This window comes from Agelaius tricolor, unplaced genomic scaffold (assembly GCF_023055355.1).
Source record: "Agelaius tricolor isolate 1412-34295 unplaced genomic scaffold, bAgeTri1.0.p SCAF_25, whole genome shotgun sequence".
NCBI classification, from domain to species: domain Eukaryota; kingdom Metazoa; phylum Chordata; class Aves; order Passeriformes; family Icteridae; genus Agelaius; species Agelaius tricolor.
Genome location: NW_027269285.1, coordinates 7212726 through 7235699, shown reverse-complemented (window position 1 = coordinate 7235699; position 22974 = coordinate 7212726). Strand labels below are relative to the sequence as shown.

The window sequence follows — 22974 nt, the reverse complement described above, 5'->3', positions numbered from 1 at the left end:
ACAGACGTGCAATGTTTATATGAGTTAATGACTTCAGAGGGCTCTGCTTGTTTAAAGCAGAGTGGCAGTGAAGCTGCCTTGGCTGCACCCAGTGCCCCTCCATGGAGCAGATCCAGTGCCAGCAGTGGGACAGGAGGGTGCTGGCTGCACACAGAGCCATCCCTGGGGAGCTCTCTCATTATTGACTTCACTAATGAGCTTATGCTGGGGTGGGAAGGAGCCTTCCAGTGACCAAGGAATCTGTGGGAAGTGTGTAACCTCTCTGGGACTTGTGCAGAGTGGTACCCTCAGCTTGAAATGGGGGCCTTGTAATTGATGGTCTTTATAAAGTGTTTTACCCTGGGTGTTTTCCTGCTGCTTCTTTGCTTCCCTCTGAAGTGAGTGGCCAGGAAAGAGCTGTGGCATTGTGTTGCTGGTTACCTTGGGGGCAGCCCTGCCTTGTCCATGGGCTGGATGCAGCAGCTGAGGGGAAAGGGTTTGCAGAGGTGAGGTTGTCCTAAGGCCTCTGTAGAGAACTCCCAGAGAAAGGGACTAAGGATATCAGTAAGCTCCTTTCTACCTGCCTCTCTCTTCCCCCAGGGTACAGCTGTTTGTCTGCTCAGGGGATCCATCTGTCCTTGAATTCCCCTTTCACCAGTTCCAGAGGTACAAATTCAAAGGGCCATGGCATCATGCTGGCCTGCAATGCTCCAGCAGCCAGTGAGTGATGGCCAGGGGAGCTGGAGGGGGCCAGTGAAGCCCTGCTGCCCTGTGAGTGCTTGGCAGAGTGGCTGGGCAGAGGCAGACACACAGAGCAGTTATCCCAGTGGGGAGCAGACACATCTCATGATGCTACAAGCATAGCAGAGGAGCTGGTAATTTTATTTTGAAGGATGCCTTTAGCATGAGAGAGAGGATGTGTTTGCCTGAGTGTGAAGTGGATTTGTGTTGGAGCTGCTGTGCACTCTTCCTGAAGGCTGTTGGGTTTTCCTCCCTCCTGGAGACTTTGTTGGTGCATCCCATTCCATCACCATGACCAGCAGTGGAGGATGATGTGCTGGTGGGATTGCAGCTCTTCCCTTTATCCTGTGTGCCCAGGTGTCTGGGAAGGTGTGTGTGAGGGCATGTGCCATCCTGGGAGCAGCTGGGCTGCTGTCAGTCCAGGGACCCCCATCCAAACCCTCTGGGGGTGAGTGTCAGCCCACTACAGCTTCAGAGGTGTTTGCTGTAACAGTGCTGAAAACCAGCTTATCCTCTGTTAATACCTGCACCTGCAGGCAGCTGTAAGGAGCCTTTGTGGAGATTTTCAGCCTTTTCATCTTTCTTCATCAGTGCTGGCAGCTGCTGCTTTGTGGTAACATCAAACTTTTTCTGGGCTGTTGCTTTGTGTTTGTCTCTTCATCCTCAGGCCAGCCTGTTGTGTGGGGTTTCTTCCATTCTGCTTCCAGAGGTGGGGTCTTCCCTTTTAGTAGATTATTTTGTGCTGAACTTGAAGTTCTTGGAGGGATGTGGCACGTAGAAGGGTGGTCAGGAGCCACGGGCAGACATGTTTCAGACAAGGAAGATCACTGCCACACCAGCACAGCAGCTGTGAAGCCAAGGCTGACTGTGTTTAGGGGATTAAGTCCTGTTATTTGATCTCAGATTGTGAGTTGTGGTCACTGGATTTAGAGCAAAGGGATGAAAAGCTTTCCTCAGTGCCAAGGGGAACAATGAAGGCAGAGCAGCCTTGGCTGCCTGGAGGAAGCAGGTGAGTGGTGGCAGCTGTTAACATATAGTCCAGCAGAGGCAAATTGCAAATCCACCCCTGGTGAGAAATCTCTGTTCTTTTACCCTAGTTAATATAAAGGCAGATGCTCACAGAGCTGGCCATTCAGGTGAAAACCCTGGCTGTGTTCTCCTGTGATTCAGGAAACCTAAAGCTGTGGAAATGCAATACCAAGGCACTGGTCATGGTGTGATGTCAGAGGAATGGTGTGGAACAACTCAAATTAGTCCTTTGAAGTTATTCCAGTTACAAGTGTATTTTTTGTGCTGTGCTGATGGAACACAGAGAAATCAGCAGCCCTGAAGAAAGGTTGTGCAGGGAGCTGCAAGCCAGGCTGAACAGACTCATCATTTTGGGGGTGCCCAGGCTGTTTGCTGGGGCCATCACTGCTGCTGTGCTCGGGGCTGGGGTGTGAGGGACCCTCCAAGGACAGGCCAAGGATCTCTGCTTCCAGTGATGAAAATGGGGATGTCAGACTGTCAGAAGCAGGTCTGAAAGCACAAGTCCAGTTTTGGTTTGTGTTAGGAATGATGATGTGGTGTTGTTATAGGTACTCTTACATAGGCCAGTGGCCAGAGCTCACCAATATTGCTCACCAGCATTTAGGAAGAGGGCAGGGGAACATCAGCCACAGAGTGAGCTCCTGTTGGATCTTAAGGCAGCATTTCAAAGGCATCAAGGCATCTGTTGGGGTCTCTTAAGAAGGATTCTTGGGGATCACATCTTCTCCCCAGCCTGTGAATGTATCCCACAGAATGTTTGTGGAGATGAGCAAATGTGCTTTGTGAGGTGCTCGTGTTCCTGCAGAATGGAGAGGTATTTAAGCCTCATTAGTGGTTTGACTTAATGCTTTTGCAGCTTCATATGGGAGCTTTTGGGAGAGCAGCAGGAGGAGGCTGAAAGCTTTTGGCTGCAGTCCTGGCACAGCCTGCAGTGAGCCCTGCTGGCATCCTGCTGCCAGGAGCAGGGCTGTGTTTGCCTTTGCAGGGTGCTGATCTGCTCAGGGGCTGGTGCCAGTACAGCTTAACTCAGGTGCTGCCTGAGGATGGAGGCATCTCCAGAGCTGATTTTCAGAGTGAGTGCTGTGTAATGCAGATTTGCCAGGTTTTGCTCTGCAGGGTTTCCTGGCTGTGCTCTGTCTATCATAGCAGGACAAGATAAGCTGCAATTACCTTGGTGTTGGAAACAAGAGCTTCTTCCTGGCCTTGGAGTGCTGCTGCATTAGTGTATAAAATGGATAAATGGTTTAGGTAATGAAATGACTTGGAGATGGTCATGGATTGAATAAGATTTCCAGAGCCAATCTGCTTACTCATCAAATGACTCATGTCTTAGTCACTTTTAGAATAAGTGGTTCTCTTTTGGGTGCTTCCAGAATGGGATGGGTGGGGATGAGCTGAAGATTTCCACCCCTGCCTTTGATAATTTTTTTAATAGCATCTAGAATCTGATGGAATATTTCATCAGACAGAAGAGGAAACAGCTCTAACTTGTGAGTATGGTGTATCCCAGGAGATTTTCCTTAATTCCACAGCAATGTAAGCCTTAAATGTTGCTGTTTGCTTCCTGGTCAGGCTGAGTGATCTCAGGCCTTAGATAAGACTTTTCAAGCTTTGTTCTCAGCTTACTCTAGTGAGCCCCTTTTGTGGGTAGGTGCAAGTCTGAGCCTATTCTCAAACTCCTGTGCCACCAGCAGTGAGTAAAAACACCCTCAGATGGAAGCTGCCCCCTGAAACAGTCAACATTGCAATGCAAATAAAGCCTTGTTCTCAACTTTTACTTATATATAATTATATTTTTTATATTACCAAAACATTGATTAATATTTTCTGATTGTTCAGAAGCATGCACATGTGTAAGCAGGTGAATAGCATATCTAAGAGCCTAGAGAAATTCCTTTGTAATCCACTGTAAGCTTTATAAAGCAAGTAAACCTATTGGATTTTTCATCTTCTTTCTGCTCTTTTATCTCTCTGATCTCAGTCATCCTGCAACAAACATAATGCAGGCAATTCCTGATCCAATTCCTGATGAGTGTGGGTTCCTGGTGGATCAGCTGAGCTCAGTGGCCCAGTGGGATCTCTGCACCTCACCTGGCCCCTGTGGCTGTGAAGGGGCAGAGTCACACAGGGCATCACCTGGGGCTTTGCTGCTGGCTTAGGCTTAGGCTTTGCTAAGCTGGATGTGGCTAAACTCTGATCTCTGCTTCCAGTGATGAAAGTGGGGATGTCAGACTGTCAGGAGCAGGTCTGAAAGCACGAGCCCAGTTTTGGTTTGTGTTAGGAATGATGATGTGGTGTTGTTATAGGTACTCTTACAAAGGTGTGCTCATTATAGGAAGAGTACAAAGGTGCATGAAATGCGCAGAGTACAGGAATCAGAAATTTGGGATTCTCTCACTGACCACTGAGGTGGTGTCTGGTGACCCTGAGCAAGAGTGTCTCTTCCTCACTGCTCTGTGTAAATGTGGTTTTGGCCCTTGGTGAGGAGGCACTGTCTGTAGAACACAGGGAGGTCATGGCAGGTGACAGGCACTGTGGAAATGTGTTAGGCAAGATTTTCAGAAACAGCTGAAGAATTGGATTTTATTGTTAAACAGAACTGGTGAAAGGAAAGCTAAAAATAGTTTTCCTATGGGTGTCTTTTGTCAGATAATAGAGAATAATTCACAGGCTTGTAGGTTTTCAGTTTTCTATAGTTGCTTGTGCTAGATCTCCTGGGTCACAGGTGTGGAGGATTTCATCAACAGTTCCTCTCAGATAATTCAAGCCAAGAGGAATCTATCACTTCCTCAAGAAGTTTTCTTGTTTGCTTTGTCTCTTAATTGCAGAAGAAGGGGTTTTTTTTTGTGTTCTGTTTTAAAATGTTTTTTAAATTCACCTAACTGATTTACCTATAGTTGCTAGCCTCAAAGGCAAAAAAATGGTACCTAATACAATATAATATTATGATAATGACAATAGTAGTAGTAGTAGTAATAATGTAGTGTTTTGCTGTTGTTACTGAACAAAAAGCCCTTCCAGATGAGGACAGTTCAAAAGCTGCCTCCAAGGGAATCACCTCTCCTCACTGACCATGTAGAGCTTTCTGAGTTGCAGTGTGCACTGCTGAAAGGAAGAAAGATGGATGGAGGTAACCCCTCCTAAGAGGATTAATGCAATGAGAGTTATTCTGATAATGCCTTGACAAGAGCCCTGCAGGCCTAAGAAAATGGAAATGTGGGAGAAAATGTTGTTGGCCTCCTGTCCTCCTGGGAAAGGAGGCCTGGGATGGCTCCCACAGTAACTGGACAGCTCTCTCTCAAACACATGTGAAACACATTTCCTCAGACACTCCAATGAGCATTTCCACATGTTTTAGGCTGAGATTTTCTGTGTTGTTCACGCTTTGGCACATGGGTGATCATCCCTTCTGATGTCCTGAGAGCACAGTTAAAGCTCAAGAATGTGTTTAAGTGTTTTGCTGGAGTGGAGCCAGCATCTCCATCCCAGAGGTGAGCAGTGTGTGGGGAAACTCAGTGGCTGCACACAGACTAATTGTTCTGGGATGCAACCTGGAAGGTGCTGAGCACCCTGGCTGGCAGCCAGCAAGGCTTTTAAACACATGCTTTATTTAGGTTTTTCACATTGCTACCAGCCTTGTTCTTTGATTTTTCTCCCCATAGCAACTGGAGAAGGATATCTGAGTAGCCAGAGCAGTGCAATTCATTTGACAGCAACACCCCAACCTGCACCACAGGGATTTCTTCCAGGACATGGGATACAGCTGTTGGGATCAGGTATTGCTACCAGAGCCCAACTGGCTTCAGAGTTTTCCTTCTTTGCTCCCTTCCTGGGTAGGAGACAGGCCAGGCTGTGTAAGTGATGCTCAAACTACATTTGTAAAACATATCCCATCCTTCCACATGTCTTTGCTTGCTATTAAACTGCACAGATCATATTTCCTTACCACCCTTTCCTCTTAGACAGTGTTTGCCTTTCCCCTGCCTTGAAAATTTTAGCAGCAAATCGCCAAACTCAAGTTTTATTTGCAAGTGGTATCAGCTGCAGTGGAGCCCAGGGCAGGGAAGAGAGGAGCCCAGAGATTCTGTGGAGGTTGATGGCTTCTAACTCATGTTTTCAAGGTTTTGGCTTTGCCTGCTGTGAGCAGGAGGAAGGTGCTGCAGCCCAGGTGGGAGGCTGGGAGGTGGCCCCGAGTGGCTGTGTCTGTCTGTCCCTGCAGCTGGGACAGTGCCTCCTGCAGCTCCCTGGGGCATGCAGGGCAGGACTGCACTCTGGCTTGCCAAAAGCTCTCTGGACTCCTCCTTGCCAGCAGATTTACTCCCTGTTCTGCTCCTGCACCTGCTGATGTGCTGACCAGAAACTCGCCTTGCTCCTGTGGCTTTGCAGAAATTGTAACACTCGAGAAAGAGCCCAGCTGGTCGAGTATGTTATAAACAGGTCAGGACTCCTGGTACTAAAGTGATTTCAGGATTTATTATAATAAAAGAAAGGCCTAAAGCAAAGGGGGCCTGGGCCAAGCAGGAGCGTTCCCAGTGGGGACGGAGCAGCGCCGGCCCCGATGTTCCAGGTAGAGCAGCACAGCTTCCCTGGGTCAGAATCCCCTTTTTATCCTGTTTTTTGTCCCTTTGGATTGGTTTCTTTTTGGATCCTTCATTTGCATGAAGGTTTTAAGGCTCTCGATTGGCCCATGACAGTTCTGTCCAGGCTGGCTCGTTTCGCTTGGGGAGTGCTGGAGGTGTAATTTCTTATAACTGCCCTTTGAACCCCTTTTACCATAACCAAACTAACAGTACATCTTAAAAACAAGACCAGACCCTCGGTAGTAAAGTGATTTCAGCATTTATTATAACAAAAAGAAAGGCCTAAAGCAAGGGGGCCTGGGCCGAGCAGGAGCGCTCATGTTGAGGATGCTCCAGCTGGAGCAGCACAGCTTCCCTGGGTCAGATGCCCCTTTTTATCCTGTTTTTTGTCCCTTTGGATTGGTTTCTGTTTGGATCCTTCATTTAAGGCACTCGATTGGCCCATGACAGTTCTGTCCAGGCTGGCTCCTGGTGCACTTTACTGAGGTGTGTTACGGTACCTTGGGTACTGTATTTCTTATAACTGCCCTTTAAATCCCTTTTACAATATAACAACCAAACTAACAGTACATGCTAATGATCTATCAACTATTTTACAACAGTTTCTAAACTGTTTTTAACAGAGTACAATGCACAGCACCTGTCCTGAGCCACAAGAACAGGGGCACTGCTTTGGTGTCCCAGGACAGCCTGGAACCCCAGCCAGGGTTCAGCCTTTTCATATTCATTTTTTAACTAAAGCTGGGAGTGCAGTGCAGTCCAGCACCTGGGAACTGTTGTTGGCCCTTCGGTGGTTTAAAGCCTTTTTCCCTCTGACAAATGCTGAGTTGTCATCAGCCTGAATTTCAGGGATAGCATTGCAGTGACTCAAAAGAACAGCTTTCTCCCCAGCAGCCTTTGCCTGGATAATCTCCAGTCATTGACCTCCGGGCTTTGAAAGTGCATTTAGGCTTAAAGGGCTAAAGCTTAAGGCTTCAAAGGAAGTGGGAAGCCTGCTACCCTTTACATGTCCAAGTGTGGGTTGTGTGTGCAGGACAAGGGTAATTGTTGTGGTGTACCTGATTCTGACTCCTGTGGGATCTGTTGTTCATCCCCCAGAGCCTGTTCCCTCTGTCCAGAGCCTCTCTGCTGCCTTTGATACTGTGCAGGTTATCTGAGGACATGTTTTCAAGTCCTGGGGTTTCTAAAGACGTGAGGATTATCAGAAGATGGAAGTTATCCATGTGGAAATAGAACAGATACTTGGAGCTCTGAATGTGAAGTCCATTTGTCTTGTCAAACAAAACAGAGTTCACTGGTTTTGCCTTGCCCTGTGCAGTTCTGTGCTTTGCCCCTTGCCTGGGGCTATGCAGATTGGCAGAGTTGGTGAAGCCCTTCAGCCCAGAGACATTTAGAGATGGGTGCTGGGATAATTTCCCTGGTTTAAAACTCTTTGCAGAGATCACCTTGAATAGAAATCTCTACCTGTGTTTGTACTGCTGGGAAGAAAAAGCCTGCAGTGTTCTGTGCTTATACTTTTATTGTAGATTTGCAATCCTGGAAGAGGTGGAAATTAATGTTTTTAAAATGCTGAAAAGACTTTTCACTGCAGCTGGCTTACAGAACTAAGCAACTTGATATATCCCCTGAAATACCTCCAGATCTCTCAAAGGCAGCTGAAAGCTTTCTCCTTATCTGGGAGGGAGATAAACCTCTAAGACCTGACATATATAAATGCCAACTTGTTCTGCCTGGTGGCTTGTTCAGCTCGTTGTGGATGCTTTTTAAACAATTGTTTAAACAGTGCTGGTTTGTGCTGTGAGATCTAAGCCTGGCAAAGGTGTATGATGCTGAATTCTTTTGCTGTGTTGATGATCTGAATGTGTCCTTTCCCAGATCCCACCGTGCTGCTTTTAAGCTGAATAACCAGCATTGTTCTGCAGTGATTTGCTTTCTGTCATTGAATTTTTATGTATTGAGCAGCAAGAGGAATTCTGTTTGCCCCTGGAGAGCAGAGTTAGCCATGGCAGTGAGTGGAGAAGGTGCTATGGGTGCAGGGGAGGCAGGCAGGGCTGAGAAATGGGCTGGTGAAATGAATACTCTGGGGAGGAGGGCACAGATGTCCTGGGAGCATCTGTGGGTGCCAATGTACAGCTTGGGCTGAGACTGCCATAAAACAGGAGCCTGTCTGTACAGCTCCAGGTGTGCAGCTTCCCTCCTCCCTAACTGATTTAATTACCAGTGTATCTCCTGGGCTCTGCTGTGGAGCAGGATGCAGTCCCACAAGATCAGCTGCTGTGTGCACTTGGTTTCTGTTCCTCAGGGTGACAGGCTGCTGTGTGTGAGAGCTGCCTTGCCTGGCTGGCAGCTCCCTGCTGCTCCAGAGCCTTTGCTGCAGGCTGGGCTTACCAGGCTTAAAAACCAGAGGGCAGCTGCCTTGTGCTGTGGCTGTTCACACAAATTCGTGCAGGAGCTCATTGCTGTGAATTCTGCTCTCAGTTCTGCTTCTCTTCTATTCCCTTTTTTTTTCTCTGTGTGCCACAGAGGTGCTTTCCACAGGCTGCTTGTTCCTGCTGTCCAGCAAAGTCACCACTGGCTTAGGGACAGGTTTGGTTTGAGTGCCTGGCTCTGCTCCACGAGATCAGTGGGGATTTGGCCTTTGTGGAATATTAGACTTAGCCCTTGCAGTCTGAGAGGCTCTTCAGGTCCTCTTGATTTCTTCATTTTCAGTTTGTTTATCACAACAAACAGTGATACATGAGTCTGTATCATCTTCTGGGGCAATTTTGAGGTTCATTATGGATTACAGCAGAACATGGCTCAATTGAGACCAATCTCTTTCCCTTAGAACAACTGAAAACCTTATTTTTCTTTAACCTGCCATTTACCTGGCTATGGTACAGATGTTTGGAAAGCCATTACTGCAATGAAGGCCCTAAATATTAAATCCTCTCTGCTTCTGATACAGTTATTTTGTTCATTAATCAATAGAGCCTGTCTATTGCTTTACTTGTTAGTATTTTACAAATAATCTAAGTCTTTCAACTTTCATATAATCTGAAATTCTCAGTTATTTTTTGAAGCACCCCCTCACTGGCTGTTTAAATCCACCTCCAGCAAGCTGTGCTCCCTGCCAGGGCTGCCTCCTCTCCTGGGAATCACACTGCTCTCAGCCCAGCAAGTGACAGCAAGCCATGGCTCCTCTTCCTCCTCTTCCTCCTCCTCCTCTCCCCTGCTCATGTTCAGCCCCAGGAGCTGCTCCCTGCATGGCACAGGTCCTGCACTGACCCTCCTGGGATCCTCCAGGGAGCTGCTGTTGCTGTGCCCACCTCGAGCTGTAGCACCAAGCACTCTCCCAGGTGCTGCTTTTCCATTGGGTTTTTGGGGAGCAGCTTTCCCTGTGCAGCATGCAGGTTGTATTTGGGGTTATTTCCTGCACTCTTGATGCTGACTGGAAGAGGGGGCTGGGGTAGGCAGGCTCTGAGGTCTGAGCTGGTGTTGGCTGAGAGCAGCTTTAGGAATGGGATTTTGTTCTCCCCTGACACCTGACTAGGGGTGCCCGTGCTGTCCAGGCTGTGTGTGCATACTGACATGCCAAAATTCATCCCATTGCTGTCCCTAGGGTCACTTGGAAGAGGGCAAAGCACCCAGTTGGGCTGGTGGTCACATAGCAGGACTGGACCTGGGCTCTCTGCCCACACCAGCCTCCTCCATCCTCACTGCCCCCTGTCAGGAGCTGGGATCAGGCTGCCACAGTGGCCAGGCTCCTTCCCCACAGGGCTTTTGTGTCCCTTGTCACAAGGGCAAATGGGATTTGTCACAATCTGAGCTCAGGCTGTCACCAGAGTCAGTGAGGAGGTGTGTGCTGGGATGTGCTGGTTTGTGGTCACTTTGGGCTGCTGCAGACGTGGTGAGTCACAGCACCTGGCATCACTGAAAGCAAAAACTGGGGGATATGTGGGCTGAGTGCCTCTTACTGCCTGTGCCTCGTGCTTTCCCTGCTGTAATTTGCAAAATAAAAACTGCTCTGATGCTCATACACTGATAAACAGCTTTAAGAGATTAAAGCAGAAGTGAATATAGTCCAGCAGCAGGAGCTGATGCCCACAAGCCTCACTGAACCTCTACTATGAAACACAACAAAACACAGCAGCCAAACCTGTGCTGCCAAAGTCATTTGTAGCCAGGGCTTGAGTACAAAGGAGCTCAGCTCCTCTTCAGTTCTTTGGTGTTGTCCCCACCACAGACATGGTTAAAATGTGCCAACAGAGCTGCACTCAGATAATGCTTTGGCAGGGCTCCTGTTTCACCTGCATTATCTGGAGTGTTTAATGTTAATATCACTCTCACTTAGATAGACTTGGCATTCCTCAGTGTTTTCTTGTTACAGAAATTTCCTTAAGTAGAAACTTTTTTCTTCAGAGCAATTTTTGGTTGATTATTGCTTATATATGCAATTAGTGTAATTGCATCTGATTATGCAAATGTATTTAACCATATAATTAGAACATGGAGGGATGAAATATAATGCAGTTGGGAAATCTTTTGTAAAACTTTCCAGGCTCAGGACTGTGCACAAGGTGATTGTTATCTCTTGAATTGTAGGTTGGTAGACTGGAGATCTTGGTTCAGCATCCTGGCTAGTTTCAAAACTAATTTTAAATATGGTATTAATTGCTCTGAAAAGTGGTTACATGGCCTTCATGGTGTGTAGCTTCTGTTTTTTACATGAAATGTCAGGAGATCACTGCTGAGCTCAGCCTGTGTCCCACCTGTGCATCTATACTTCACATCCAGGACCATTTTATCAGATCAAAACCCTGGATTCTGCCTTCAGATGGGGCCTCTCAGGGAGAAGAGAGGAGAGCAGGACAAGCACAGAGTTGTGCACCCTGGGTTGCCTGTTGTCTGTAGCTCAGGGGCAGAAGTGGCCCCAAATCCCTTTGGAAGGCACCTGCCTTGAACAGGACTGAGGAGGAGGTGGAATGCTGCATTTTCCAGACTGTGGTCTGGAGATGTTTGTTGTCATTTAAGAAGTCTGGCAGGAGCAGGGGTCTGAACTTGCTTTTCAGATTTCTCACCCAGTGCTTTAATGGCTAAAGCTGCTGTTCTTCCTCATTCCCTGGTTCCTGTTAAAGCTGTGTGAGGAGCTTCACACAAGTCATCAAAGCACCTTGCTTCAGATCTGATTTTCAGCTGTGGCACAAGAGCCAGGCTCTCTGCCAAGAGCTGTGCAGAGGAGAGGGGCTGGATGATTGCAGCAGGACTGAGTGATTTCTCAGCCAGGTGTGCTTCTCTGTGCCCTGAAACAAGAGCCTTGTGAGCCCTAGGACAAAGCAAACACATGGGGTGTGTGCAAAAAGCACCAACAGTGTGTTCTTATTTAATGCCCTCTGCTGCCAGTCAGAAATGAGTACCCAAAGTGATTACTGCCCCTTCCCAGGGAGGACACAGGCCAAATGAGCAGTGTACACCTGCCTTCATTATCTCTGCAAAGACTGCAGGGATTTGCTTCATTTCAGCTTCACAGAGCTGCATCTTTTTGTTGTCCTTTGCCTCCTGGTCTGGGCTGCCTTTTGGCCAGCAGTGTCTGAAACTGGTTTTCACAGGTGCCAAGGAGCTCATTTGCTTCTCCAGGGCCTGATTCCTGGCAGCAGCAGTGTGAGTGGAGATGGGCGGAGGCAATCTCACCCTCAGGTGCCCTGCTTGGTGTGCCAGGGGTGGGCAGAGCTGCAATGTATGCCAGCATGCTCTGAATTTAATTACTGCAGGAGAAATGAACCCTCTGGCTGCTCTCCCACCATAGCAGTGGGACCCATCAATGGCTGGTGCATTGTACCTGCAGTTCCATGTGTTGCCAGCTGCTTGTGGGGTTTGTGGCAGCTCAGATGTTGCTCCAGGGCATGGCTGTGGGACTCAAGTTCCCCTCAAACTTCTCCAGACCAAAGGTATTGGAGTGGGCTTGGGGCAAGTGCCTCCCACATGTAGGAAAGGTTGATGGGGTCAGGGTGAGGTGTGGCAGGGGTCCCAGGAAGGGGGAAGAGATGAGGATCTGACTCCATGTTTCAGAAGGCTAATTTATTATTTTATGATATATATATATTACATTAAAACTATACTAAAAGAATAGAAGAAAGGATTTCACCAGAAGGCTGGCTAAGAATAAAAAAAGAATGAGAACAAAGGCTTGTGACTGACCAGAGTCTGAGCCAGCTGACTGTGATTGGCCATTAATTAGAAACAACCACATGAGCCCAATCCCAGATGCACCTGTTGCATTCCACAGCAGCAGATAACCATTGGTTACATTTTGTTCCTGAGGCCTCTCAGCTTCTCAGGAGGAAAAATCCTAAGGAAAGGATTTTCCATAAAAGATGTCTGCGACAGGTGAGGGGTGTGGAATTATCTCCTTCATATCAGAGTAGCAGTGCTTGGGGAAATCCTGCAGAACTGGGAGCACAGGAGACATTCCAGGATGGAAACACTCCTAATCTGTGTTGCTTGGTGTGAGGAGACAGCTTTGGCTCTGGAAGGGACTTGCTGACCTGTTATTTCTAAAATGTCATTGGAGGAGCTGTCCAGGACCTGGCAGCCCAGCCCAGGACATGCTGCTGTTCTCCTTACAGGGAATTTCTGCTGCTCTTGGCAGCAGTCAGAGTGGATTCTTCATGGGGGCAATGTCTGAAAAACACACACAGGACAGGGCTGGGTGTGCTGCCAGCTCTGCCCCAGGCAGGAGGGGGTTCCTGGGGGTCTCACCTGAGCTGATGGGGGTGACAGTCTCAAGCTGCACCAAGGGAAATGAAGGTTGCATATTAAGAAAAAGTTTTTTACAGAAAGGGTGATAAAGTTCTGGAATTGTCTGCCAGTGGAAGTGGTGGAGTCCCCATTCCTGGGTGTGTTTAACAAAGCCTGGATGTGGCACTGGGTGCCAGGGTTGAGTTGAGCTGTTGGGGCTGAGTTGGACTCAATGATCTTGAAGGTCTCTTCCAACCCAGTGATTCTGTGTGAATTCTGTGACATCCCCTCTGCAGGCAGCCAGTGCTGGGGCAGGGATCACTGCCCTGATTGGAGACCCTGGCCTGATCCCTGCCCTTGCTGTGCAGGGTAAAGCCCTGAGTGAAGCTGCTGTGTGCTTTGGGAGCTCTCTGTGTGACAGTGCCTGTGGGTTTTGGTGGTCAGGAGTAGCCAAAGGCTGTGCCAGCAGGGAGGGCTCAGGATGCCATCCCTGATGGGGAACCCAGCCTTGAGCATTTGCAGCCTCTGACTGAGCAGCAGCAGAATCTGCCTGAACCCTTTCTGTGCAAATCCTCCTTACAGTAACTATTCACTGGGATTCTTTTCCTGCAATGGCCTCAGCACAGGGCAGGTGTGTTCTCAGGGACACAAAGGAGAAGCAGCATCATTCCTCTTAACCTGGAACTGCAACAAAGCCATGAAGTCACTTTGCTACAGTCTCTAGCAAATCTGGGAAATGAAGCTGGGTTTGCTGTGGCTCAGGGCCTTTTACCCTCCCCATCCTTTCTGACAAGAACATTTCTAGTTAGCCAAGAGGATGAACCAGGCAGTAAACTAGGTTTACATTTTTTTTATTTTTCAAACAATGCTTTGGAGTACTTTATTGAGTAGCAAAATGAATTGCATCTGCTCATCTCCCACTCCCACATAAAATACAGAGAGGTTTTCTCTGGGATTATATTTCTTTCAGAAGGGTTTTTTATACTATTCTCTGCTCAATACCAGTCTGGGAAGCATATGCAGCCATTTGATAAATATGTTGTGAAAATCATGGTTGAAGTGGCAATCTGCCTGCAGCAGAGGAATAGCTACAGGGGAAAATGGTAAATAAGATATCTGTAAGTAAATTAATTTTGCTCATATAAGCTTGTTTGCAGCTTTGGTTTGTGTCTGCAGCATTTTCCTCTGCTCTCCAGCAGGTGTTCAGTGTTGTGGGGGATCAGCAGGGACAGCAAAGCTGTGCAGGAGCTGGGAGATGGTGGTGGCAGAATTTCTGTTTTGCTGGGATTTCCCATCACTGCAAGGTATGGTTGTGCCACAGCCTGAGAAACAGCAAATCCATCATTGATTTAGCCTTGCAGAAATTATTGGGGTTTTTTGTACTGAGTTTATGCTCAGTGAGGCTGGGCTGCACATAACTGATTGGCTTATTCAGAAATCTTTGCTTTCCAATACAGTTTTGGAGGATTTATCAGTGAAAAGGAATCCTTCAAAACAGCAGAACTTGAAACAAAGCCCAGCTCTACAGATGAACAGTTATTTTATTTAAAGTCTTGCTGGATTTTTTAGCCTGCTTTTAGCAGCACTGTGCTATTTGTTTCAGCAATGTATGGCTCTGTTTGTTTTGATGGGATGAACTGATTTATGGGGTTTATCTTCAGTTTATCTAGTTCAGTAGTTAGCTGAGGATTTTTTTTTTGCAGCCTCTGCTGTGGGTTAGAACTGAGCAAGTTTGCTTCAGCTTTTGAGGGGGAGACACCCTGTGTGCCTGGTCTGGGTGCTGAGGAGCTCTCAGGTGATTGACACAAGCATCACTGTTTGCTGGGCTGCTCTTCCCAGAGCTCCTGGCCTTTTTTCCCTGCTGGCTGAGCAGCAGGAGACTCACAAATGTTCAGCCCAGGTGGGTGGTTTGTGGGCTTTCACACCCATCCACACAGCAACATGGGCACATTCTTCCTTCCCCTTGCTCCCACAGAGGGGGAAAACCTGGTGGGAGGAAGGTGAGGAGCTGCAGGCTTCAGCTGCAGGTTTATTTTCCTCTTGGTGCTGCCTGGGAGTGAGGTGAGGGGCTCAAGCTGCATCAAGGAAAGGCCTTGGGTTTGTTCTCTATGGGCAGAAGAAACAGCTTTCAGCACAGGGTGAAATTCCTCCTATCCTTTGGGCAAGCTGGGTTAAATGGTGGCAGCATTTTTGCCTCCTCCTTGCCTTCATTCAGAATGATTTCTGTGATGGACCAGCCTGGCAGGGGCTGGGGCTGGTGCAGGGCAGCCCTGATGTGCAGGCAGGGCTGGGGACTGGCTGTGCCTCCCTGGGGCTCAGGAGATGTTGACCTTCTCCTGGAGCCAAGCATGCAGGCATGTCCCACAGCTGTGTCACTGGGAAAGGTGCAGCTCCCCAGGCTCTGCATGCAGGGAAAGCCTCTGCAGAGGAGCTGGGCTCACTGCAGCCTGGCAGGAGCCCTGACCTGCTGCTCCTTGTTTGGCTCAGGAGCTCCCCAGGCTTCACAAAAGCATTTTGCAGACAGCAAATCCTTGGTGGGCTTCCCACAAATGGGTTTTGCAGGGGCACTGCTGGTTTGCAGCTGGGCAGGGAGGTCTGGCAGAGGGGAGGCTTGTGCTGCTTTGCCCTGGGTTTGTGGGGCCACAAACTGCAGGGTGTGCTGGGCTGGACACCAAAGCCTTCCCTCACTGCTGAGAGTCACCCCCAGTGCCTGCACCCTGGCTCCAAAGGGGGTTTGTGCTTTGGGATTGATGTGTTTAAATATAGTTTTAATAGAAGCTTTTAAAGCTGATCTCACCGTTTCATTACTGTTTTGAGTGAGTGACACTTCTGTCAATTAGTCTCAGGCAAGCCTGCAGAAAAGACAGGAGGAGGGAAAGGAGGTGAACAGTGGGATGTGGAAGGAATATCTCAGATTTGGATATTCCCTTTCTGGGACACTGAGTGCCCAGCTTGTCTCCCTATGATTGGCACATGACCTAGGGTGAAGCCTCCAGTCAAGATCCTCATCTTAATCAAGATCTTAATTTTCTCATTGATATAAAAGGTTGCTTGAGCTTGGCTGCCATGGGGGACCCAGGGAGTGATCCCTGTGCAGCAGAGTTCACTGTAGTGTGTTTAACTGAGCTTTGCTGGGCAGCTTTGAGCCCAGCTCAGCCTGTGCTCCCTGGCAAGGGCTGTGAGTGTTCCCAGGCTCGTGCTGGATGAGGCTCTTTGGACTCACTCACCCCCACCCTGCTCCTCATGGAAATGAAATGGAGATGCAAGTGTCTCCTGGCTTGCAGGGGTTTTATGCACAAGCTGCTTTGAATACAGAGAACCACAGGTTGCAATATTTCAGGGCTAAACCCACTCTGGAATTCACTGGGATGCTGTGAGTGAAGTCAAGGACTCCTGTCCCCAGCATCTGGGTACAGGGATGAAGTGATGCAGTGCTGCATCTTCAGGGGTGATTAAGTGTTGGCAGCCATGTGCTGCAGAGGATCATTTCCTGCACTGCACTGTGCTGGGAAGACTGAAATCTGTTTTAAATTGAGACTGAAATTAGCATCCAGGAAACAGCAGTTTTATGCAGCAGTTTTAGCTTTGTATTGCATTTTTGTGTTCTGTAGGTCTTTTCCCAAGGAAAAGCTGATTCCCACCACGCTTTAATCATTAAGCATTGTTGATTTGCAAATCACTATAGCCTTTATATACAGTGGGCAGCAAGATTAACTTGTGTTTGCACACAGACTGCAACTGTGTAGGGCCAGGGGCAACCCTGGAGCCGGATTTGCTTTTAAATTCTGCTTTTGCTGACCGTGTTGCAAATGGCAGTGTGGAAGTCAGCAGGCTTGGCTGTTCTGTGACACTCTCTAAGGCCCTACAGGGCAGCACAGAGACTCTGGGGAGCCCTAAATGGCTGTGGAGTTGTTGTTATGCCTGTTGGGTTTCAGTACATGCCAGAAGCTCTTGTATCCTATAAATAAGAATTCAAGAGGTTGAGAGTTTGACCCTTGGCCCTCAGCTGTTGGGATGCTTCTCCCAGTATTGTGAGCTCTGGTTGGCTGTTGGTCTGGCTACAGAAGGAGAAGTTCTCTTCAGCTGTGTCACTTGTTGCACATCAGATAAAATCTCATTTTTATCTCTTTCCTGTCTAGCTCAATGCCTGGGTTTGCCTCTTAATCTGAGTGTTTGTACCTTGTTTACAGCCTGCCAGTGTTTTGCCTTCACTTTCCTGCATGCTGGAAGAAGCCAGAAATGACTGGTTGTGTTTGTGTTGAGTGAACATTTTTATTCAGTTTGCCTCTGTTTGTGATTCTTCTCAGGTATTTCATGGAGCCTTTGAGCACTAACATCACTGCTCTCTGTGTGACCATTTGAGAGCAAACGAGCTGGACACAGCCATGGGGGACTCTCCAGCAAATGTCCTGGATGGAGGCATGGACACACAGACAGAACTGGTGGAGAGGGTGGCAGCCATAGATGTGTCTGTTGTCCCAGACAGAAGTGACCAAAATGGTGAAGACAACCCTGAAGAAAATGACACAGTCTTTTCTGATAACATAAAGGACATCCAGAGAAATGGAGTCAGCAGTGATGTGGGAATCAATGAATTTCTGCCTTCCCAACAGTCAGAAGATGCTCACTTGAGGCATGTTCCCAAGAGACCTCTAACCAGACCTGGTCTATCCAGTAGGAAGTTGTCCCTTCAGGAAAGATCCTCAGGAGGTTATTTGGCTTCCAGCAGCTCTCCAGGTTGTGGTCCCTATGCCACAGGGCCATCCCCACGTATAATGAGGAGACCAACGATCGAGTCCCATCGGGTCTCCATATCAGACTCTGAGGTAGGCATGTTCCCCCTACAGCTCAGGGATCAGGTAAGGTAAGTCTGTCTCAGGTGTAATGGGAGCCTTCAGGCTTCTGGAGTAGAAGATCTGGAAGCACTGTTGTTTCTAAGGGGGGGGAAATCCCTGGAAGCAGGGATGATATTGGCTTGGACTTGGGTGTAGCCCTGGCCCTGTGATTTGGCTCCTTTACCCCTCACCTGCCTGGGACAGTCTTGCTAAGGGACCGTGACCCCTGTGTCATGGTAGCATGCAGGAAATCTTTCAGGTTGTTCAGAGAAAGGGCTGTGGCCAAATGACTTTGCTCTTGTGTCCCTGCTGGAGGTGCCCTTTGGGAATTCACCAGTCCCAGCAGCTTTGCTGATGGTATTTATGGATTTAAACTTCTGGAGATTATGTATCTACTATTATGTTCTGCCATAATTGAAGGCACGATTTAATTTTATAAAGAGCTTAAATGCCTGCCTCCTGTCAGGGTTTTCTTTTCTCTTTAAAGCATTTGTACCAGCAGTGGTAAGGGAAGGCTGTGCCCCTGCTCTCTTTCAGAGGGGTGTCTGGGTGGCTGTGGTTGTTCTGCAGCTGCTCTCCTGGTCCCAGACCTGCCCTGGAGGAGCTGTGACAAGCAGGTGGATGGGAGTGGGTGATGGTTGCCATTCCCAGTGCTGGATGTGCTGTAGAGGGGAGGGCAGGGAGCAGGGGGTGTTCAGAGCACACTGCCCATGCCATGACCTAGATGCCTGCAGCAGCGCAGGGACCCAGACCACTGGAGTTTTGACTTTGCCAGTGTGGGTCCAGGGAACCTGGAGCCAAACATCTGTGTGCCTTGGTGTTTCCCTTTTGAGAAGTGGGTGTTTTCCTCTTGCACATCTGAGAGGATGGTGGTGCTCACCAACTCAGCCTCTGTCCTCTGGGGAGCTGTGCAAGCCCCATCAGCTGTGGGATGGGTGGTGCATCCCCTGCTGGTAAGAGGACACATGCAGAAGGTGCACTGCAGAGACTGCAGCTTCTTTGGCAGCAGCCATATGCTCTAATAAGGGAGGCAGGGAGGGAAAGGAGCCAGTTCTTGGAAGCAGGACGTGACTTGAGTGCCAGCTCTCCCATCCTGCAGTGCTGTGACTGTGCCAGGAGTGAGGCTTTTCTGAAATCTTTCAACATAACTGCAGTCAAGTGTGACTGGCACATTCCCATCTGCAAGCAAATTCAGAGTTCTCCATTCTCTCCCACAGCATCTGCATCCTGGGGAGCAGGGGTTACTGCCTGCGGGGTGGGCAGTGCTTTGTTTGAAATGCAGATGTGGAGCCCCTGTGGCCCTGCTCCTGCAGCAGCTCTTGACACAGTGCTGCCTTTTTCAGGGTCCCTTGGGGATCACTGAGAGAGCAGTGCTGTGCTGCAGCCCAGCTGTGCCTGTTGGAAACCATCATTCCTGTTAATGGGGAATGGCTGTGGGAAGGGAGCCAGGGTGAGCTGGGAATGTTCTGGATTGGGTGCTTGCCCTCCCAGAGGAACTCTCAGGAGCTGTGCTGCCCTTCCCACCTCACAGGGATAGCATCTGTACCCCATAAGGAGCAGAAGGATTAGGAAAATGCCTGCTTGGGTACAGAGTAAGGTGTGAGGCTGGGCACTGAATGGTGAGCAGGGTGTGCAGCCTGCTCCAGTGCCACCACTGCTGCTGCCAGGTGGCTGCTGAGGGGCTGTTGTGCTGTGAGAGGCACTGCCAGTCCTGATCCCAGCTGTGCAGCTGAGAGACACAGCAGGCAGCTCTGACAGAGCTGCAGAGCAGGTCTTCTGTTCTCTGCCAGGGATTCTAAGAGTTACCAGGGTCTCCATGTTGAGGCTTTTGGTCCTGTTGGGGATGAAATCAGCCTGTAATGAGAAATACCATCATGGTGCACTTGGCAGCAGCTGCTGCTGGGTGGTCACTCTGATATGCAGACCCTCAGTGAGCCTGGTGGGTCACTGACAAAAACCAGGTCACCAGGCCCAGCACTACCCTGCCTCAAATGGCTCCTTGTTCTAGGCAAGCTGCTCATTTGTATTCCAGTCAGTGCCTCTCACCTCCTTAAAGCCATTTGGGAGTTGATTCTTTGTTGTCATTACATTGCAAAGGTTCCATATTGTTGTCTCCTTAGTGCAAGACTTTCATACCTCCTTGAGGTTCTCATAGGCAGCTCCTCCAAGCACTGACTCTTTCTTCTTCTCACAGTAACCAACTGACTCCAATTCCCCTCAACCAACCAATCCACTCTTTTATAACATTCTTCTTACTGGTCATAGCTGTGGCCTGTTAAAGTCAGGCCTGCTCCTAATCTTTAATAATTAACCCAGCTGCAACTCTTTAGGGGGTAAGATTCCTTTCTATACTACCTTTATTTACTTATATTCTATCCCCCTACAGTTCTTTGCCCTTGCTTTGGGTTTCTGGCATCCTCAGTCAGTGCCTTTCAGCAGCAGAACATCCATTGCTCCAGCTCAGTTCGAGTCTGTGCAGTTCAGGAGCACTCAGGCTCTGTCAGAAGCCTTGTGCAGGCACTGTCAGTCAGGAGCAGGGATGGGTGGCCCTGCTGCATGTCCCAATTTCCTGTAGTGCTGATAGCCATCTCCCCTGAGCCTGCTTCCCTCTCCAGCAGGATGGCAGCTCAGTGCCTGCCTGTCAGTGATGCTGCATCCTGGGCTGATCTGGAGAAACACTGGAGATGTGCTTATGCAGAGAGAGTGTGGGGATGCAGCAGAGCTGAATGCTCTGCCCTCACTGATGAATTATGGAAGAACACTGTGTTCTCTTAGAGAGATACTGCTGAGCTTTTTAATGCTGCTTTAATATTTGTTCACAGGCTGGGAGGAAAACTTCAGTTCAGGGATCAAGAGGTACAAGAGCTGAAGCTGAGGGAGGATTTATCAAGTGGCAGCAGCAGGCAGTGAGCTCTGGGGCTGTCCTGTCACGGGGACCATTCCACAGACACCTCCCTCCTGAGCCCAGCTTTTGGGTTTGTTATTTAGGCAGGTGGCAGCTCCTGGGCTGGCAGGGCTGCAGCAGGGCTGGGGTTTGTTGTCTTGCACAAAGATTATTCCCAGAGACACCAATTAGCCAACTGCCCTTGGACAAAGAGTTGGCAGCTGCTGGTGTCCTGCAGCCACTGCTGACAAGGCTGGCTCTGCAGCTTTAGCTTTGCAAGAGAAGTAACATGTTCTGCTCTCCCAACAGTGCTGCTGTGTTCTTAATTACCCTGATCTGTCATTCCTCCATCAAAAATTGAGCTGTAATTTTAAAAGCTCCCTGTTTGTCCCCCTCCTTTCTTAGCTTACCCATGGCCTATGGCCTGCAAGGTTCTCTCAGAGCTGCCTTCCCTGGCAGGAGTGCCTGCTGGGGTTTCTGCTCCCTTGCTGCCTATCAGTGCTTTGCTCTGACGAGGGAATGGCTCAGCCTTTAGCTGTGGCACAGAAGTGATGAAGCTGAAGCTATTAAGGGTACATAAAGCTGCAGAGCTGAGGGACAAGCCCCAGAGTTTAGGCCCACCTTGCCTCTGTTGATGTGACATTCCTGGCTCCTGCTCTGTGCTGGCAGCAAGGCAAGAGGAGAGGATTTTCCAGAGACTGCTAAAAGGAGCTTCTGCTTTGCTGCCCAGATGATACCCTGGTGTTTGTGTGTACCAGGGAAAGACTCTGAAATCTTGTCCCTGTGTGACTGACAGAGTTTGTCCTATCTATAACAGCAGGTTATAGATCTGTGGAAGGGGAGAGATGCTGTGTGCTGGAATGAGGCATTTGAAAGTTCAGTGCTGGTGGGTTTGGTTTGTTGGTTTTTGGGTTTTTTTTTTCCTATTCTGCTGTTTTAAAGCAATCTTTTAGTTAGCCAAGAAAATCTTGAAGAGTGGCTAGGAGAAGAATAAAATATGTCTTTTTTTTTCAGGCTTTCTCCCCAGACTTGCCAGCACATTTAATTGCTTTATACAGTCTCTTCTCCAGTCTCTTCCAGTTGAATTTCCTTTCCCTTTCACATGTTCCCTTCCTCTCCCTGAATCCCAGATCCCCCTGCCCTGGTGTCCACATTGTCTCTCTACCCTCTGGGATGTAGGAGAGCATTCCAGGTGTCCCTGCAGCCATGGTAATCAGCTGTGTGTGCTCCAGCAGGAGAGGAGAGGATGAGTCAGGCCAGTGCCTTCTCCTCCCTGGAGATGCTCCTGGCCTGCAGATGCAGGGAGGAGAACGAGCTGACAAAGGGAATTTTCCTATGCTGGACTGTCCATGGCTTACTCCAGAGGCATGGAAAATAAATCACTTCTTTGTCCTTTCTTTCCTTGTTTTTTCTCATCTTTATCATAGTCCTCTGGTTTGGAGCAGCTGGTGCCAAGAGCTGAGAGGCAGTGCCTTGGTGCTGACCCAGGTCCCACACTCCTCCAGGGCCTGGCACCTGCCTGGCTTTCCTCACAAAGTGATTTCCTTGCTGTGTACAAAGATAAACTCAGGTGGGGCCAGGGCAGAGGCAGGAGCTGAGCTCCTGCTCAGCATGGGCTGAGAGATTCCCTTACTGTGGTGTTCAAACCAGAGCTCTTGAAAAGATTAAAGATACCTGGAAAACATTTCTTCAAAGAAAACTCCCTCACATTGCTAATTTCTTGTCCTTGGATTAATTAACCTTTATTTAAAGTTGCATTTCCAGCTTGCCTGAGGGTGAGGTTTGAGAGGAGGACAAAGCCCAGAGCTGCAGCTGGAGGGGGCTGGGAGGGTCCCAGGAGTCCCAGGCTCCTGCATCAGGTCTGGGCTCTCAGGTGGGTGAGCCCAGTGCTGAGCTCTGCCCAGCCATGGCCAGGGCACTGCAGCAGGGCTGGGCTTCCTTTGTGCACTTCTTTTTGGATGATGTTTAAAAATCTGTTGATTTTCTTACCACCACGAGGTCTGGGCTTCCTGTCTGTCCTTCTCTGTCCCTGAGCAACTTTCTAATTGGAATTCATTGCTGCCCTCAATACCCATTTTCTGGCTTTTCTTTTCATTTTTGCCTGTTTTCAGAACTGCCTTCACTCCCCCTTCTAGGCAGGATGAGTTTAAACCAGTGTTTCCTCATTTTTCTTCCACGCCTCTCTTTAAGGTGTATCTCTGAATTGCTG

The 22974-nt window shown here is 48.8% G+C and overlaps 1 protein-coding gene across 6 annotated transcripts in view; it reads left to right on the top strand.

The window, feature by feature from the left end:
• Window positions 1-22974, top strand: part of CAMKK1 (calcium/calmodulin dependent protein kinase kinase 1) — a 100394-nt gene that overhangs the window by 22136 nt on the left and 55284 nt on the right. For 4 of the 6 annotated variants that reach the window (XM_071448006.1, XM_071448007.1, XM_071448011.1 and 1 more), the window contains exon 2: window positions 17354-17872. In XM_071448006.1, the coding sequence (XP_071304107.1) occupies window positions 17432-17872 (441 nt within the window). In that variant the 5' untranslated portion in view covers window positions 17354-17431. Of the gene's footprint in view, window positions 1-14059; window positions 14165-14242; window positions 14351-17353; window positions 17873-22974 lie in introns of those variants that run through there. The other 2 variants (XM_071448010.1, XM_071448008.1) reach the window with 2 other exon arrangements.